General features: G+C 41.4%; 1 protein-coding gene across 1 annotated transcript; it reads left to right on the plus strand.

The window, feature by feature from the left end:
* Positions 1-14,111: 14,111 nt before the first annotated feature.
* On the plus strand, positions 14,112-16,184 carry LOC306779793 (prolactin-releasing peptide receptor; the record flags this gene model as incomplete). Its single annotated transcript, XM_079271801.1, has 3 exons — positions 14,112-14,574; positions 14,879-15,276; positions 15,957-16,184. 3 exons carry the CDS (start codon positions 14,112-14,114, stop codon positions 16,182-16,184), a joined length of 1,089 nt encoding a protein of 362 aa, XP_079127927.1.
* Positions 16,185-18,353: the final 2,169 nt, after the last annotated feature.

The following is an 18,353-nucleotide window of genomic DNA, read 5'->3' on the forward strand; positions in this document are numbered from 1 at the left end:
TGTGTGTGTGTGTGTGTTTAATGACTCATCTTTTGGGACAATAAAGTTAGAATTTAAGTACAAGATATTGTTTCTAGCTGTAAGTACTCTCATTCACTTGAAGTTCAAACACCTTAAGACTAAAACGATTGTGCAACACTGGTTTCTAAACAACTCAAAGGCGAGGCTAGAAGGAGCAGGTTATAGCAAGGAGAATAAACTGTCTGTGAACAAAGGGGAGCGTCAGTATTCCAGCTACTCAAAGTAATCAGATAGATCTGAGAGATCACACATAACTATGGGTTTGTGTGCGTCATTGTCTGCAGCCTTGCGTCTGACCCCTGCAGGCCGATGATAAAACGTTGCACAGGTGTCAGTGAAACATTTTGACCGTACACTGCACTGTGAAAGACAGACACCACCTGCTGCTATCTGAGTATCAAGCCCGTCACGTAAAAACGTTTCGCATGATGACACTTGTTTACTCTTTTCTAAGTAACCCTCGTGAGTGTTTTGTCTATGTGCGTAAGACTGATGTTCATTTTGTTCCTAGATAAGTGTCTTATCACTGAACAGACGGGTATAAGAGCTGTCCTGACTGAGAGACACAAGCACAGCGGTGGTGACAGAAAACATTTAAAGGATACTTCATTTACCAAGCAATTTTGTGTGGAGAAATAGGTAAGAAAAGTATGATTTTAATACAAATTCTACCAAGGAACACAAGCACCATCACAAAGATAGTGACTGTGGCTCAGAGGAAGAGGATGTTGAGACTCATTCAAAACACTGATAATGTTTTCATTTATTTATTTTGGTTTTCATCCTTTCTTTAAATGATCTGAAGACAGCGTGAAGAATTCTTCGGTCTTACCATGCATGCAAAGCCAACCAATGACAAAAACCTGTGATATTAAAAAAAGGTTTTTCCTTTAAAAACTTGCTACCTTAAAAAGGAGTATGAATGCACTGGGATTTAGAGAAGGGCAGACATGTAAAATACATCGTCACATCATGCAACGATAAATCGTCTCATCTTTTTCTCCTGATATATTTTAAAGTATGCCAAATTAACTTGTTCTGTGTTTTGAAAAGACCAACTAGAGTCCATCCATACTTGTTAGCCTTTTATTACAGATGTTGTATATGTTACACAATTTAAGTGAAAGAAATATAATAAAAAAATGAAGTGAATGACAAAGAACAGAAACTAATCCTTGAAGTATCTATAAACAAACATGCTCTGCTACACCTTGCTATTTCAGTATGGTCTTACCATGCATGCAAAGGATTCATAGGATGTGTGTGTTATGGAAGAATTTTACCTCACAACAAGAGAGAAGGCCAGAGCACATGTGACTGCCATGTGGCCGGCTTTGTGCCGTCGACTCACACGCTGCGATAATAACGCTACCCAAACTGGTTTACAATTATAAGGAATTTAATTCCACTGATGTAAGTACATTTACAGTTATACATTGGAGTGTACACTCCTATGACATATTAAAACAATAAAACCCCATTTGCAAAAACCTCACCCGGCTCCTCCGGTGTAACACGTCTGTCGTCCGGCAGCCATCACAGAACAAGGGCGAGGAAAAAAGTCTTAAATTAAACCTCCCACATCTGTTCGAAACACCTCCTCCTCCGTTTATCCCGATTCCTATTGGCTATCCTCCAGGAGTGTATTCTACTGTCTGGCTCTGAGTTCATCATCACATTCAATGACTGTCAGTTACGTTTAAACCCTTCTATAATAATCCTTCAAAATAAAAGTTATACTTCTGCACTTGGCAGAAGTTTCATGCTTATGTTTATCTTAATTATGCATTCTCAAAACCCTTATGATTATGACTAACTATGAATTATTAATTATGAATTATTAAACACTTTTATTATATCTACTAACTACAGTTTTTTACTCAAATTTCTTACAATTCCCCCCTAACTCACAGTTCACTGTGAGTTAGCTACTCGAATGTAGTTAGTTTTTCAAATGTCCCTGGAGACCTTCCCCCTACTCAATCCAGGGAAAGGCTCCCTATCTATCTAAACCGAGGCAAAGAATTCATGCACACAGATATCATTTCAAGTATTTCTGTTCAGTTCGTTTCAAGATAGAGTGCGTTGAGAGTCACTGCCTTCCACGTCTTGGGGCTGGCAGGATCAGGATACAGTCTGTAGGCTAGAGAACACATACTGAGAAGCCTTGACTGTTCTTTTACACGTGACAAAATTACATTTCTTAATCTTTTCCACCCTAAAATCCCTTTATAACCCAATTAAACAAAAAATTTAATCTCCAAATACTCATCCAAAACAATCCGTCTATTTTCCAAACTTCCAACATCTCACTGGATGTTTTAGAAGTCCATCTGGATGGTCAGGAACCGCTCGTGAAGTCCCTCTGGTGGCCTCATCTAGACTGTGGCCATCAGAAGCTCCAATTCGTCCTCATCCTCGTCACATAACTGGTTGCCTGGACTGGTGTCTGGCTCATCGGTGAAACAATAAACCCCTGTAGAGGTCCACGGATGCACGGGAACCCCCATCCACAGACAACTCGGAGGCTTATGATGACAGCACACAGAATAATTACGATTGCCAAAAATGTATGTTTTCACTGGCTAAGCATACTTCCCAACCAGTCGGTGAACGGATCAGTGACACCAGAGTTGTCTGCTAGCTCTTGGCTGAGTGCTGTCAGTCCCTCCAGCTCCCTGGTCACCGATCCATCAGGAGCTGTGTTATTCGGAATGAAAGTGCAGCACGCAGACCCAAACATCTGGCACACGCCACTTTTCTCTGCTAAATCATCTCTAATGCCATTCTGTTCTGCAAGGTCATTAAACTAGTCTTCGCCAGCTGTGCATGCAGTCCTGATATGGCGTCACTGGTGAAGTTTACTAAACGCTGTTGGTTATAGTAAATGTAGTTGATCCAATCGACATTTTTATTAATCATCACCCTCTGAGAGAAAACAGATTCTAAATCTGCTGCTATTTGATTTCTGGCTTGAAAGTCATTAGACACCCCCCTTGGCAGTCTTATGTCATCTTATGTACACTTGGTCATCAAAGGCCCCCTTCGGGCCGCCGGCATCTCTTTTGGATCTTCTGTTAGCATGTGGGCGTGGAGAGATGAGTTCTCCATAAGTTGCATCAGTGACAGGCAAGATATAGGTGACTGTTGCTACAATTTGCTTTAATTTGCAATAATACTACCTACATTGGGCCCTTAGCGGTATCTGAGACTATACAATCAAATGGACCCTCTGTAACTTTGAACAGAGGTGGGGTATTATATTCTACAGGTGGGTAATGCCAGTGCAGCCTCTGACAAGTGTGTTGGAGGGGCAAAGTGTCATCAGTAAACAGAGTTAAAATACAACTAATTCAGGACTTAGGAGTCTGAATCTTGAAGGAACTGGTGTTGCTAGGGGTCTAGATCCTAAACACACAATACAATCTGTACTACTGGCTTGAAGCCGTATATTGTACCCACCATAAATTCCCATCTGCCATTCCGGTTTCCACCCCTTACCTCATTCTCTGCGTCAGTCGTATGTCGAACCTGGTCTTTTTACAGGCTTAACAATAATCCTAATGAGCCCTTGTGGGGCAGGACTATCAGTAGCCTTTCCCTGTACTACGTAAAGTCCTCCGTCAGTCAATTTTGGGTCTGTTAAGGTAAGTCTTAAAGGATTACATCTACCCACCCCTTTTCTACACGTGATAAGAAGCTGGGGCATTTAACATCTTTAGTCGGTCTTTAAGACCTGGGTTGGGGTCTTTTCCTAAACCCTCGCCACCTGTATTCATCGTTGCCCATCCCCAATCTTCACAATCACAGTTATGATACGATAACAGCTTACCATACTTATTTGTGGCGGGCCCACACTCGTCAGTTATGATGCACAAGGTTTTGGACATCCACCCGTAGATGTGTTCATACCTGGGACCGGAAACGACTTCACAGAAGTCGACCTGGACCGTTGATGTTGTACCTTCTTTGAACGTAAGAGTGAGAGTTACATTTTCATAGGTGAGTGTCGTCAGATAAGCCTCTCTACGTGGTCTAAGATCGGTTTGATTAGCTACTGAGGCTAAATGTCGAATCCTGATGTAGTCATGCATGTGATCTGGTTCCTGTCTGTGGTTAATTCCACATACTAAGAGGGAAGCTACTGAAATCAGGAAGAAAGTAATTACAGACTTCCATAACCTACTGAAGCTAGAGTCTCCCAATGGAAGGCCTCGCTTAACCTGTGGGGGAAACGTCATTGTCAGTACTGTCTAAACCCTCTTTTGAGGTGTCTTTAACTTCAAATTTTCCTGTCTGATGTCCACTCCTGTCTCTGCGAGTGTCACACTTGTTACCTTCGCTGCTGCACAGTGAGTGAGGTGGTGTCAAGTTGCCAATACTACCTCCCATGGACCGGTCCACCTTGGTTCACTCCACTTGCGTTTGTGGACTTTTATCCACACCAGACTGCCTGGTGACACATCAGCCTGCTTCCTTTCGTCAGCTGCTGCTTCTGCGTTTGTCACCTGAGAAAACAACACTCGGCTCATGTTAGTTAGAGCTCCCGTATATTTCTCAATTTCTAGAGTTAGCAAGTCTAGTTGTGGTTTATCATGACGTTATTAAATCTCAAAATTTGTGAGTAGCACCTTTACTGAAAACGATTCTAAATGTGGATCTACAAAAAAAATGTTTGACACCTTACCATATCTGTTTGACACCTTACCATATTCCCCCTTCACCTCGATATCTCTGCTGTAAGGGATCACATGGCAACCATCTATGTATCTTGGCTATACCCTGAACCTCCCCATGGTCCTGGTGACAGCATGGGCATCTGTTGATGTCTCATGGGAGGAGGTCCAGCTGGACCTGGTCGTAGGTGCTGCTGATGTTGTGGTGGGAACGGAGCATGTTGTGGTGCTGCACTGATCTGTCTTCCTCTCCTTTTATGTGGGCAATCTCTTACCCAATGACCTTCTCTCCCACATACGTAGCACACTCCTTTACTTACAAGACCCCCACGCCCCCCTTTATCGTTACCTCTCCCTCTGTTGGATGCACCACTTCTGCATCGTGGTGGGGGCTGATTGTACACCACCGTGGGGGCTGGTACTGCTAGATTTTGTTGCTGCTGGGCTTCTGCTGCTATCATCTGTTTCTTGGCCTGAACTTTTCTATTTAATTCTCTGTCGACCTCTGCTACTTGCAGTTTCAGCAGTCGCCGCTGCATTCTCTTTATATCCTCGTCTTCTTTACTTTCTGCTCGTCTTTCCTCTATCTGCTGTTGCAAATCTTTTCTAATGCGTTCTACTTCTGTTACTTCACATTTTAGTCTTCTTACCAGTGCTCCTACTTCCTTACTCTGCTTCTTTAATGTAAACATTATGCAGCCTAGGAGTATTCAAATGTGTGTATTAAATGTGCATGCTTGTCATCACATGAATCAAAGTCAACTCACCCTCTGTGCTGTATGGCGTGTGGCCGCTGACTCCAAAACTGGGATCCGCTCAACCACGCACCTTGACTGAAACAAACACAGAACTGCCAAAAGTTCAGCAGTAAATGTTAGCATACGTCTGTAGTGTAAGAGAGGTCAACGATCTCTCAAATATGTTGCGCCGTCCGTGTCAAAATTGATTCTTAGGAACTATGTAAAATAGTAAATGTACCAAAATTAGTCAATACTGGATATGTGAAGGAATCTCGAATCCAAAATTGAAGCTAGAATTCCGAAATCAAACTCAACATCTAAATCAGAATCACAATCACAATCCAGTTCCAAATCAGAATTCGAAAGGTTTAAAATTGGAAGTAAAATGAAATTAAAAAAAAAAATGAATAATTAATCAATTAAATATTAAATTCAACTTTAAAATCAATAACTGTGTTCAAGATATTCAATCAGAAATACCAAGGCAAGTCAAACTGTTGAACTGCACTTACACTCTGGTCTGCACAAGAATGAATCACAATTAAGTTCAAGAATTGAAGAACAACTGAAACCATTAATCTTTGTTAAAATGCTGAATTAAAACCAAAGTCAACAACTAAAGTTATAATGCTTAATTAAAACTAAAGTCAGGATGTAAGCACAAAGGTCATAGACAATGAATTTCTAAGACTGTTTTGTGTAATTTATCTAGGAAGCCACTGGGTGGCATAAAACTATGCTGTGATTGTCTCTCTAAGTCACCAGATGTCAGTCTCTTTTAGTACTAATGTAATGACAGATTCAAAACACTAGGTTTAATATTATTATTATCATTAACTAGCAGTTACTCCTTCTGTTTAATTGTTTTTAAATCTCCTTTTCTTTTGCCCTATGTTTTGATGCTCCTAATGGTTCTATGCGAAGCACCCTGAAATGTGCTATATAAATAAACCTGCCCTGCCGTCTGCGCCGGACCGGAAGTTGTTCTGCGCCAAACCGGAAGTTGTCATGAAACCGGCTTTTTTACAGATATGCTATCCGCAATGCTAACGAAAAAACGGAGCTTCTGATAAAGCGTACGCACACACAAGTATCACCAAAATCCCACACTTTAATTCCACTCATACGCCTTCTGTCTCCTCTCTCAATCCAGCCGTTATTTTATTTTATAAGCACTTATTTTACATACAGGGTCCCGCAACGCCGGAGCTACACGTAGCTAGCGTTAGCTCCCCACAGCGCGGTCATGCAATATCAATCATTTTAAACGTATTTCCACGCTGCTAAAACACAGACTAGTCACACGTATTATTGGACTTATTTAGTCATCATTTTAAACGTATTTCCACGCTGCTAAAACACAGACTAGTCACACGTATTATCGGACTTATCGTCCGGTTTTTTCCTTAAACCCTCTGGTTTAACCAGACCCTACGATCGTCGTATATAACCCTTCACCCAGTGTGTTCTCACAATCGTATCGCCACACGGCAACCACGCACATGACAAGACACAATTGTTACCGGACTTATTTATCTTTTACCCACCCGAACGTCCTTTAATATCTTGCATTCAAAAGCCTCCCAGCACCCCGCGGCAATCTTACCTTTTGCAGACTCGATTCCCGGCAGCAGTGCCTGGTTGCTTCCAAAGCTACCGAAGCTGTCCTGGCTCACCAGCTCCTTCTTGTCAGTGTATTTATTCCATTTTGAACCACACCATCCAAAACTCAAACTCTAGGTAAGGCCGGCGAGGTAATCCGCGGACATCGGGCCCTTACCTATACCGAGCAGTGTTGGTCCGCCACTCCCAAAGAACACGCAGTTCGGCCTATCAGGGCTGCCGCCCATCAACGCTTATCGATTCAGCGCTCCCAGTCCTCGCAGCTTACCAAACGCTCTGAATCTCAGTATTCACTGAACTAGTCCCCTCTGCTCACCATGCTAGTATACTTCAGACTGCAAATCATAGCCTCCGCAAATCATAGCCTCCTCCTCCGGGGAACGTCCTCACCGCACCTCAGAGCTAGCTGTTAGCAACGCTAGCCAAAGACACTTCCTCTAAATTTCCTACAAAACTAACTCACAGATTTCATGAAACGGCTCTGCCTACCGATATGATGGGCCCAGGAAGTGTGTTTGACCAGTGCAGCCTTCAGCTCAAGCAGCGAGGCCGGTAAGGAAGTCCCATCTGCGGTGCCAAATTTGTTATGGAAGAATTTTACCTCACAACAAGAGAGAAGGCCAGAGCACATGTGACTGCCATGTGGCCGGCTTTGTGCCGTCGACTCACACGCTGCGATAATAACGCTACCCAAACTGGTTTACAATTATAAGGAATTTAATTCCACTGATGTAAGTACATTTACAGTTATACATTGGAGTGTACACTCCTATGACATATTAAAACAATAAAACCCCATTTGCAAAAACCTCACCCGGCTCCTCCGGTGTAACACGTCTGTCGTCCGGCAGCCATCACAGAACAAGGGCGAGGAAAAAAGTCTTAAATTAAACCTCCCACATCTGTTCGAAACACCTCCTCCTCCGTTTATCCCGATTCCTATTGGCTATCCTCCAGGAGTGTATTCTACTGTCTGGCTCTGAGTTCATCATCACATTCAATGACTGTCAGTTACGTTTAAACCCTTCTATAATAATCCTTCAAAATAAAAGTTATACTTCTGCACTTGGCAGAAGTTTCATGCTTATGTTTATCTTAATTATGCATTCTCAAAACCCTTATGATTATGACTAACTATGAATTATTAATTATGAATTATTAAACACTTTTATTATATCTACTAACTACAGTTTTTTACTCAAATTTCTTACATGTGCGTTTGTTCCCATACTGAAACTGTTGCAAGTGTTGAAGATGCATTCTCCAAACCCCATTAGTGCTACCACACAATTGCCATAGTGAAGCCCAGGCTTAGGCTTGTAGTTTATTTCTCATACATCTGCCATTCACTTCTCACGCATGCTCACTCATTATTCTATCAGCCTCATTAGCCACCACCACCACCAGTGTCTGGACTCCATGTGGGGAATTAATCTTGCTGCTGACCATGTCAAGAGTTTATCATCACATTTGTTAATAAAAAACAATTATCTTTCCTTCATCTGACTCGCCTCGCCTGATTGAAATGTCGTTATTACAGTCATGCAATAAATATTCATGAAGGTATTACTTTTTTAGAGATGTGGTGATTCATCTGTAGGGTAATTTCATTCGTCGGGGTTTTAGGGTCGGCCATGATTGTCCACAGCTTTAACATTGTTAGTCTGGTGAGTGGGAGTGAACAGACTGATTTCACAACAGTGTCTACCAGCCTGAGAAAAGGCCCTTTTCACAGGAGCCATTTTGACATGTCATTGCAGGGTAAACACAAGTGTAATTAATATAATTAATTATGGCCGTGTTGCATTTGGTCACGGCCTAATATGCATGCTGGCTCACTGGAATGGTGGCACACTAAATAGAACCGGACCATATATTAATTTGATCGTTTACACCTGTGTTTACCCTGCAATGACATGTTAAAATGGCTGCCATGAAAATGGCCTATGGCACAATATGCGCTGTCAGTTAATTTTCATTACTAACTGAAATTAATGCAAACCAACAGGTAGAATCATCAGGAATATTATACAGTTTATTTTACACAAAATATACAGTGAACACTTGTGTGATTCTTCACATTTCAACATGATATAATGCAATTGTTTTAATAAGAAAATAATCGATAGACAGATTATGCAGTGTATCTACACTGACGATACAATTCATGTTGAATAGAGCTAGAATGCCTTTTCCATCTTTCTATTAGTTATGATTGGACCTACTCTACTCTAAAAGCACCACTTATCTGCTTTCACTTCAACCACTAATCTTTTATAACATCATCACCTAAATTCTCTCCCCTTTGCCTCCTTCACCACTTTCATCTCCACAGACTTTTGTTCCTGGAGGGTGGCTTATGTACGTACAGATGCATTGAGGAAAAATATTTTTATGAATTGTAATACATGTAGTGTATTTAAGAAAAAATATTAAATTATAAAATAGATATAGCTTTGTGATTCTGTTTAGGCCAGCAGAGAAGGCCTTGCAGGCCCTGACGGCCCACCACTGCATGGCTTTAACCATGCAGTTACATGAACCATGGAGTTAGCGAGTTAATTTGCCACTTGTCTCATTTTGCTACCATGCAAGTAAATCACAGTGTCATCTGCATACATTGGATGTTGGTGTCAGGGCATGCTGATGGCAGGTCATTGATATATAAAGAGAACAGCAGTGGGCCCAAGACAGATCCTTGTGGGATGCCTCTGGTCAAGTGGAGGGCGGTAGATTGACAGTTCTGTATTTGGACATACTGTGATCAATTTTAGCAAATATGATTCAATCCATTTAAGTGTACCTGAGGAGAAATTGTAGCCGTGCAACTTGGACAAAAGAATGCTATGGTTAACAGTGTCAAATGCCTTCTTGAGTCTAGAAACACAACTCCAACAACTCCCCCTTTGTCCATTAGAAATTAGATTTATTTCTGTGAAGAAACAGGTGGCTGTCTCAGTAGAATAATTGCCTCTGAAGGGCAAAATAACTTTCATGGTATTTTTAGCTGCTGGACTCAGCAGCTAAAAATACCATGAATACCTTCGTCTTTTCAGTTCCCCTTTATCGTTAAGCTTTCCACAGTGGCAAGACAAATCAATCAAACATTCAGTTTTCTTTTAGGCTTCGACAAAAAGACCTGCAATTTAGCAATCCATATTGCTTTCTCCTATCTGTGTCTTCTTACTTAGCTTTTTTCTTTGCTCAAAGCTCTCATGTGTTGGCAGGGTAGTGTGCTCTATTGAGTGGTCCGTCGTGTATCGCATTGGGCCCCAAATTGATGTGGTGTGAAATGGTTGTAGTTGAATAGAGTATATTTCTGAGCTCCAGTGTCAGATCCTCATCACATGTTCAACAATGGCAATAACGAGCTACTTTTACCAAAGATAGAGGGAGAGGGGGATGAAGGAATAGCAGCAGGTCTGAACATTATTAGATGTTCCTTTTCACTATAGCTGCTCACCAGGGGTTCTTCTGAGAGGGCATTACATTACAAAAGGCAGTCCAAATAAATTGATAGAGTAACAGCCCAAGCTCCTGGTGTAGACATACTCAAGCCTCACTTGTGTAAATTATTATAAAACAGTTCTTGTGGATTTTGTATTTAGGACTATGTAATATTGTAGAGAAAAAACAATGCAGAGGCATGAGCTGAAGTCTGCCTCACTCATTTGCATATGCATCTGTCTTTTTTAATTTAATAACTGGACATTTACCGAGGAGACAACACAGTAAATATGATTCTGTCCCTTTTTCACACGGTTGCTCATAATTCCCTCAATCCTCTTCAGGTGTGGACGAATCAGCACGCAATCAAAGCTGTTAAAGGTTATGTGGGTCCCTTTTCTCTCTCCCTCCCTCTGTCACTCTCACTCAGTGCTGAGTGAGGCAACACCACCTCCCTGCCTGACTCCTCGTGCCCCTGTGGGTTCTTATATATAAGCTGCAGGAAAGCATTTCTGACCACAAAATGTAAGATCTGTAAATAGAAAGAAGGGAAGAAAAAAAAGCGACGAAGAAAATAAGCTCATTAATTGAACTAAGGTGACGCCACACTGGGATATTCTCAGTATCTTCAATATCAAACATCTGCACAGGTAAGAAACTCAATGACTTGATTTATTGCATGCATTGATATTTGCATATGCATCCACACAAGTGAGGACTTAGACACAATTAGCATCAAATGTTTGCTTTATACCTTTTTTTCTTACCTCATCAAGAGGTGTCATTTATGTGGTTTATTTGGCATAATTGTCTCATTAATAGTTTTATCTGCAATCAGTATCAGGTTACTGATTCAGTACATGGGTTGGATAAAAAATGTAATACCTCATTGAAAAAAAGGTGACAGCTAATTGGCGGTATTTGTAGACATTGAAGGAGGTTCGGCAATTTTCAAAAGGAGCATAAGCAGAGCAGCAAAAAGGCAGAAGCAGTTTTGGCCAAACTGCAGCTGCATCTTTGTTATGTGTATGTTTTGTAGGTTATGGGGTAGTTAAGTACTTCATATGTGTCACATGCACATGTATTGAAATATGTGTCACTACTCTTATTTTGTCATAATTTAAGACAAAACCAAGTAGAAATCACATAATTATTAAAACATTTTACAACATAATTCATATTGATATGGGAGTACAATGCAAAAAATAGACAAATAACACTGACAAATGAAAAACAGCAGTTACAGAATTTAACTCAGTCACATGGATAGGACATGAACAGTGCAGAATCTCGCAGCAATTCAATGCATTTGGAGCAGCACACCCACAAAGATTTACACACAATCTCTTAATATTTAAATCATGCTGAAAGCTCATTCCTCTTGTGTGTGTTAAGTGTACAATAACATTTAGCTTTTGTCTGTATATCAAAATTATTTCATTAAAAGAAAAGTGTCCATGGCAAAGATTACAAGTACAAGTTGTCTAGATTTGAAAGCATTATTTTTCATGTCTTAGAACATTTCCTACAAGGGATGTAATTTCAACAATACATCTTTGTGTAACTTTGTGTCAAGCACCTGTATGCATGAAAAGGGAGGGGTGCACTGCCAGAATAGCAGCTCTGAAAGCTCAACAATTCATACATCTCAGTAGTATACGGTAGAGTGACAAAATGTGAAATCCAAAGTTAAAGAGAGCTCACACAATTTTTCTTCCTTAAAACCATCATACATTATGTGTGGTAATAATTCTGCATCAAACAAGCAGGACTCCTACATTCCAAATTCAAATAATGAGGACCATCATCAAGTCGACTCATCAAAATTGCATATGGTGAGCTTTGACCTCATTTGTGTTTGGTATCTGTCCAGCCTCTGGCCCCAGCTCGCTTTGAATGCCGCAACAGCCTCAGAGTGATGGAAATGCAAAGTGTAGATAAAGTGCTGCGGTTAAAAAAAGTCAGAGTGAGTCAGAGAGAGCAAAAAAAAGAGCAGATGTAAAGAAAGATAGGAAAAGAGAGCATACAAAATAGTAGGGTATGAGAGAGCTGTCATGAGTCTTACCTCCTGTTTTGCATTTTGAGGGCTTTTCAATTCTCATCACGCTTCACAAATTAGCTGCAAGGTCTGGATGGTTTCCACAAAGGCCATGGCAACAGCGTTACTAGGCAAGGGTTGGCTTCTTCCAAGCTGTCGGATAACGTAGACGGCGTAGATGGGATTAGAAACCATATTGCTGCCGGTGATCATGGACAGGTATACATACTGTTTCATGTGTTGGTCTCATATCTCCCTGACGTTGGTCATGGCATATGAATCACATATTCTTCATACTCATTAAACCATTCAGTGACCCATCTTGCCTTACAAGCATCTGCATTTGTTATTTTTCTCCACTCATTATTTTTTTGTGGCTCTAGGGATGGCAATGTCCTCCTTGTTCATTCCACCCACCACTTTGGTCCAGACTGAAATATCGCAACAACTATCAGATAGCTTGGAATGACATTTGGTACAGATATCCAGAGGAGAGGTCATCATGATTTCGTAATTTTCTTCAAGTGCCAGCAGCAGGTGGCCTAAAATAATAAGATGTCCATGCGATTTGAAATATTAAGCTGATCCTGTGGCACATGCAGAGAGAGGAGCTGAGTCTCTTCTCCCCAAGATCTCCAAGGTGGGATATCGTTGAGTCAACGTTAGTCGGCGAGCGGCGCGGCTGACATTGTGGATTTTTCTAGTTTTGTAATCGGGCTCTTGACTAAGCTAGGTTTTCTGTTTTGTTTGTTTATTTGAAGACCCTGGTAACTGTTGATCTGGATCTGCCTTTGATTGCTGTGCTGCCATTATTTTCCTTGTCCTCGGTGTAATCCTGTTACAGAGGAAAACAAACCATGCTGTGCCCCTCTCGATATTTCCTAATTCAAAACACAGAGGCAGAGGGACTCTGTGTTTTTGTTGTTGTTGTTGTTTATATTTCAAGCCCTGTCTGGCATGACTGGCGCCGTGGAAGACTTTGCACTCCGTGTCCTCAGTAAATTATGTGGCTGGAACTTGGTATGTTGCTTTCAGTCAGTTAATAGGTTGATAAGTGATGCCCACTCTGGGTCAGGCCTCTCTTATGAAGGAATGAAAGATCAAGCCTCTGAGCCAATTGCATGAGAATGTGGTTTGGAGGCGTTGGATAGAAAAGACAATATATGACAACAGATCCAATAAGCCCTTTGTTTAAGCTGGGCTCCATTCCACTGGCTTCCCCAACACACTGGGGTTTCTCATACATACTCATGTTCACATAGGATACCTTCATTTCTCAAGGCGTTAAACCTGTTTCCTTTGGTTTTCTATCCATCTTTTAAGATGGGCATCTAGCCTTCTACAATACTGGCTGGCAGAGTTTGAGCAAAGTGTCATTTTATCAATGCTGAGATGACGCTAAATTTGTCAACATTCAACAAATAGCTCCTTTGATTCTAAGTTAGAGAGTTTTCAGTGTTGTATGAGTGGAAGTTATTACATTTACAAAACAATCAGCCTTCATCTTTGTTGAATTGATTAGGTTTCGATCATGCTCTCCCTTATTTTCAGGTTGCCTCCAAAGACATGGATACCTTGATGGATGGGGATTTGAGTGTGACCGGTAACGCCAGCCATCAAACTGGACGAGAAAGACTAGAAGGCAGCAAAAGCCACGGACTCAACTACAGTGACCCCCTGGACATGTTTATAGGCATAGAGCTTCTTCTACGTTACAAACCTCTCTTCCTGCCTCTGTACTCTGTCGTAGTGGTCGTGGCTGGTGTTGGAAACTCCTTCCTATTGGCTTGCATCTTGTCTGACAAGAAACTCCATCATGCCACCAACTTTTTCATCAGTAACTTGGCAGCTGGAGACCTGTTGATGTGTTTGAGTTGTGTTCCACTGACTGTGTCTTATGCCTTTGACAGCCATGGCTGGGCTTTTGGGAGACTCCTCTGCCACCTGGTCCCCTTGCTGCAATGTGCCACAGTGTTCGCGTCTGTGCTTTCACTCACTGCCATTGCTGTGGATCGCTATGTTGTTGTAGGTAAGGGACACACAATTATTTCTATACTCTAGATCTGAAAAGGTCTTTCTTTGGAACAATAAAGCATTTCATACAAAAAACATGGTAGACAGCAATGCATGTTGATTACTCAACCTCAGATGGGCTGAAATTAACACAAGACATTTTTACCAGGATCATTTTTCTACAAACAACGTATGCCATTGGAATAATTTGAAGATGTATATCACACTCAAAACAAATGAACATTTTGGCTTAAATGTGTGAAACAATATCTTGCTTTGGTTCTCATATCTATGCTATTTCTTTTTTCTTTCTGTCCCAGCTCACCCAGTACGGAGGAGGATCTCTGGTTGGGGTTGTGGTGCAGTGACTCTGGGTGTCTGGGTTTTATCTCTGGCCCTGGCAGCACCTCAGTCTCTTTACACACGCTATATGGACCTGCGGCCCAATGGCATCGACCTAGTAGTGTGTGAGGAATTCTGGCCACATAGTGGCAATCTGCGGCTGCTCTACTCCTGCTTCACCCTCATTGCCTCCTATATGCTCCCGCTGCTGTCGGTCAGCGTATCCTACTGTGCAATCACTGTCAGCCTAAAACGCTATTCAGTACCTGGGGAGGCATCCAACAGCCAGCAGCGCTGGAGCCAAAGGAGGAAGAAGACCTTTACTCTCCTGGTGGCCTCAGTGCTGGCTTTCGCCTTGTGTTGGCTGCCCCTGCAGGTGAGTCTTAGATCCTCAGGAAGATTTTCATTTGGGAGTTAAGCTTGGCAGGGAGTTTAAGTTTTCATTCTGGTACCTGCTAGCAAATCATAAAGTCAACAGCAGATAAAGAGAGTGAAGCTTTAACTGTCCAGAACATGATACAATCTTCCACATCATTAACCACAGAACCTCATCATCAGTTACATAATGTCCACAAAACCAGCATTACATCCACAATGAGCCATGCAAAAGCCAAACAGAGTAGGATTTCATCATCATGGAAGAATTTTAAAGTGTCGTCGGACCTGGGGCTCCCTTTCACAAAGTGCTTTGCGAATACAAAGTGCTTTGCTGACCTGAAAATCACAAATGGTGGCAGCTTCACATTTCACAGGGTCCTACAGGGATTAGTTGTCAAAATGAGAAAGAGGAAATGATCGAGTTAAAGTATAAATTGCAGCTTGCATGTTGCAAATTTGTTGAAATTGCCGCATGTCTATCAGGTTTTAAAGCCTAACAAGGAGTCATTTAGTATTAGCATTCAACCTCAGTGTAATTACATACTTAGTCAGACATTTTCAAAAGTGACTTCAAGTTCAATATATTTTAAAAATGAGTAATTTAAATATTCTCTACTGATTCGATGCAAATAACTACAGCTATGGCAGTAACACAAGTTTTCCCATGCCACTGTGTAGGTGCTGAACCTGTTGCTGGACCTGGACCCGGACTTTCACATCATAGGGAAGCGCTACATAAACGTCTTACAAGTCTGCTGTCATTTAGTGGCTATGAGCTCTACATGTTACAACCCTTTCATCTACGCCTCACTGCACAGCAAGGTGCGCATGCACCTGAAAGGCTACCTCTGTCCTTGCCGCAATCGTCAGAGGGGGATGGTGGAGAGGGCGACGTCCAGGAGCTGATTTCAGAACGTGGTAGCTATGATACAACTGCTTCAGCAGCTCCTGACAACAGAGCCCTGTCCTTAACCACAAGCTAACACCCGCACCTGTAACACTGATGTTAATGTCTGACGTGTCCAGGAAAAAATAAGGCAACTGCTTCAATTTCATTTAAACCATGATTTCTCCATGCTTTACCAGAATTGTGTGACTTGAAGGCATTTAGGCTGCTGTTGTATAGTGTAACCAGAGACAGTGCTTAATAAGGCCACTTATTACAAAGAGTCAACGAAGCAGATCCAGACCAGACTGTAGTTTAGTACGCTGATGAAGAAAATGAAGCCATCCACTGGGATCCCTGTGTTTTTCTTGGACGGCAGAGCTGCTGGCATAGACACTAAGCAGATCCTGCAACTTTAAAAAGGACAGCAGGAACACACATGGGGTTCTGGAGGCAAGGGCAGGGGTGGCTATACTGTTTGCAGGGCCTGGTTATCCTTACAACAGTAGACGCTTGACTTCAGGGAGCTGAACTCAATGAACTTTTCTCACCAAACATGAATTACAGACCAAGAAGAGGACATATGTGATTGTTTTATTTTATCCCTAGTACTGAATGTCTGTGCTTCAATATCAGTTATGTATCTCTTGTATTGAATCATTGTGTTCGATTTTTCATTTTAAAATACGCATTACTTGGTATTTTTGGTGTTATTATATAGTAGTTGTTCTTCATGGTTTGGCTCCAATGTGTAACTTTCTGTGTCATCTGTGCACATGTATAGATGTGTTTGTGCATGCATATATGTAGTGTGCACAGTTTGTGCACTTCAATACAGCGCTGGGAGATTAAATTTGCAGCTTGTATTTTACCATCAGACCTCTGTTTCAAAAATGTTATCAATACCAAATCCATAAATGTGTTACCTGATGAACAAACTCCCAGTGCATTGGCTCTGTCTGGGAAAAAAAGACAATGATCAGCTTAATATTGAGAACATTAACAATAAAGTCACTCTATATGATTCATGCTTTCTTGATGCTTTCTTTCTTTGTCAATGTCTATCAAGTCAATATTTGAACATGCCTCATGTAAAAAAGACCCACGAAAGAACTGGCTAATATGATGTGAGTTCTACACCTTACATTATTTCTGCTGCTTATGATGAATAAATTATGCATTTTTCTACTGGTACCTGGAAGGGTTGTAACAATGCATTACACACAATAAAAGTATAATCGTGCAGAGCAGCTTGTCCATCAACAAACTCAACCAGCCCACTCAAAAATGCCAAAACACCATTCAGCAGCCAATTGGCAGCCACTGAGATACTCAGCTGCTGATGCCATGTCATCTTTTAACAATCAGATTTCTTTGCGTTGACTTTGTAGGCATATCTATGTATTGATTCTTCACTAGTTGTGGCATAGGAGGACCAAAACTAACAGTGCATTAGTCCATTGCTAAATACTTTGCAAGGCCCCTAATTTGTCTTTATCTCGTCACAAAAATATATACGTAAAGGAGGTACTGCAGGGGATCCGCGAAATTTCCCAAATCTCCCCCCCCCCACCCCCCCCGAAACATGAATCTGTCCATTATTGTAATAGTTCAGTATTGTATGCAAGATAACATGTATCGTTATGCATGGCAGTGGCACGAATAGGCCATCACTCATTTTGGTTTTTAACATTTATGTTTAAAATGAAAACGTCAATCTGAATAGCTTGTATGATTATCATGCGACAGACAATGTTGATATTGGCATTGGTATCAGCTGACAAGGTGTGTCTATAAATGGCAGTGGCACGGCCTCCCTACTCACTGCACATGTTTAAAATGAAAACATGAATATATGAACCTGTGTATTATTTGAATAGCTTAGTATTGAATACACAATAAAGAGGTTTATACATCGCACTAGGCCCAGTTTAATATAAAACACAATTTTACACAATATATACAGTCGGGGGTCCCTGCTCCATCTCTCTATCAGTTTGGGGGTCCTTGGCCTGAAAAACGTTGAAGACCCCTGTCCTAGAACATGTGGCACTGTAGTTTCTCACAAACGTTACTCAACCAGGAGATCTTGCAAAAATCGGGTTTGTTGTTGGACTATTTTCAGCCAGGGATAACACACACTGAACTCTGAGTATTTCTGTCAGCAGGCTGATTTATGTGCAGTGCCC

This window comes from Melanostigma gelatinosum (assembly GCF_949748355.1).
Source record: "Melanostigma gelatinosum genome assembly, chromosome: 7".
Taxonomy (NCBI): domain Eukaryota; kingdom Metazoa; phylum Chordata; class Actinopteri; order Perciformes; family Zoarcidae; genus Melanostigma; species Melanostigma gelatinosum.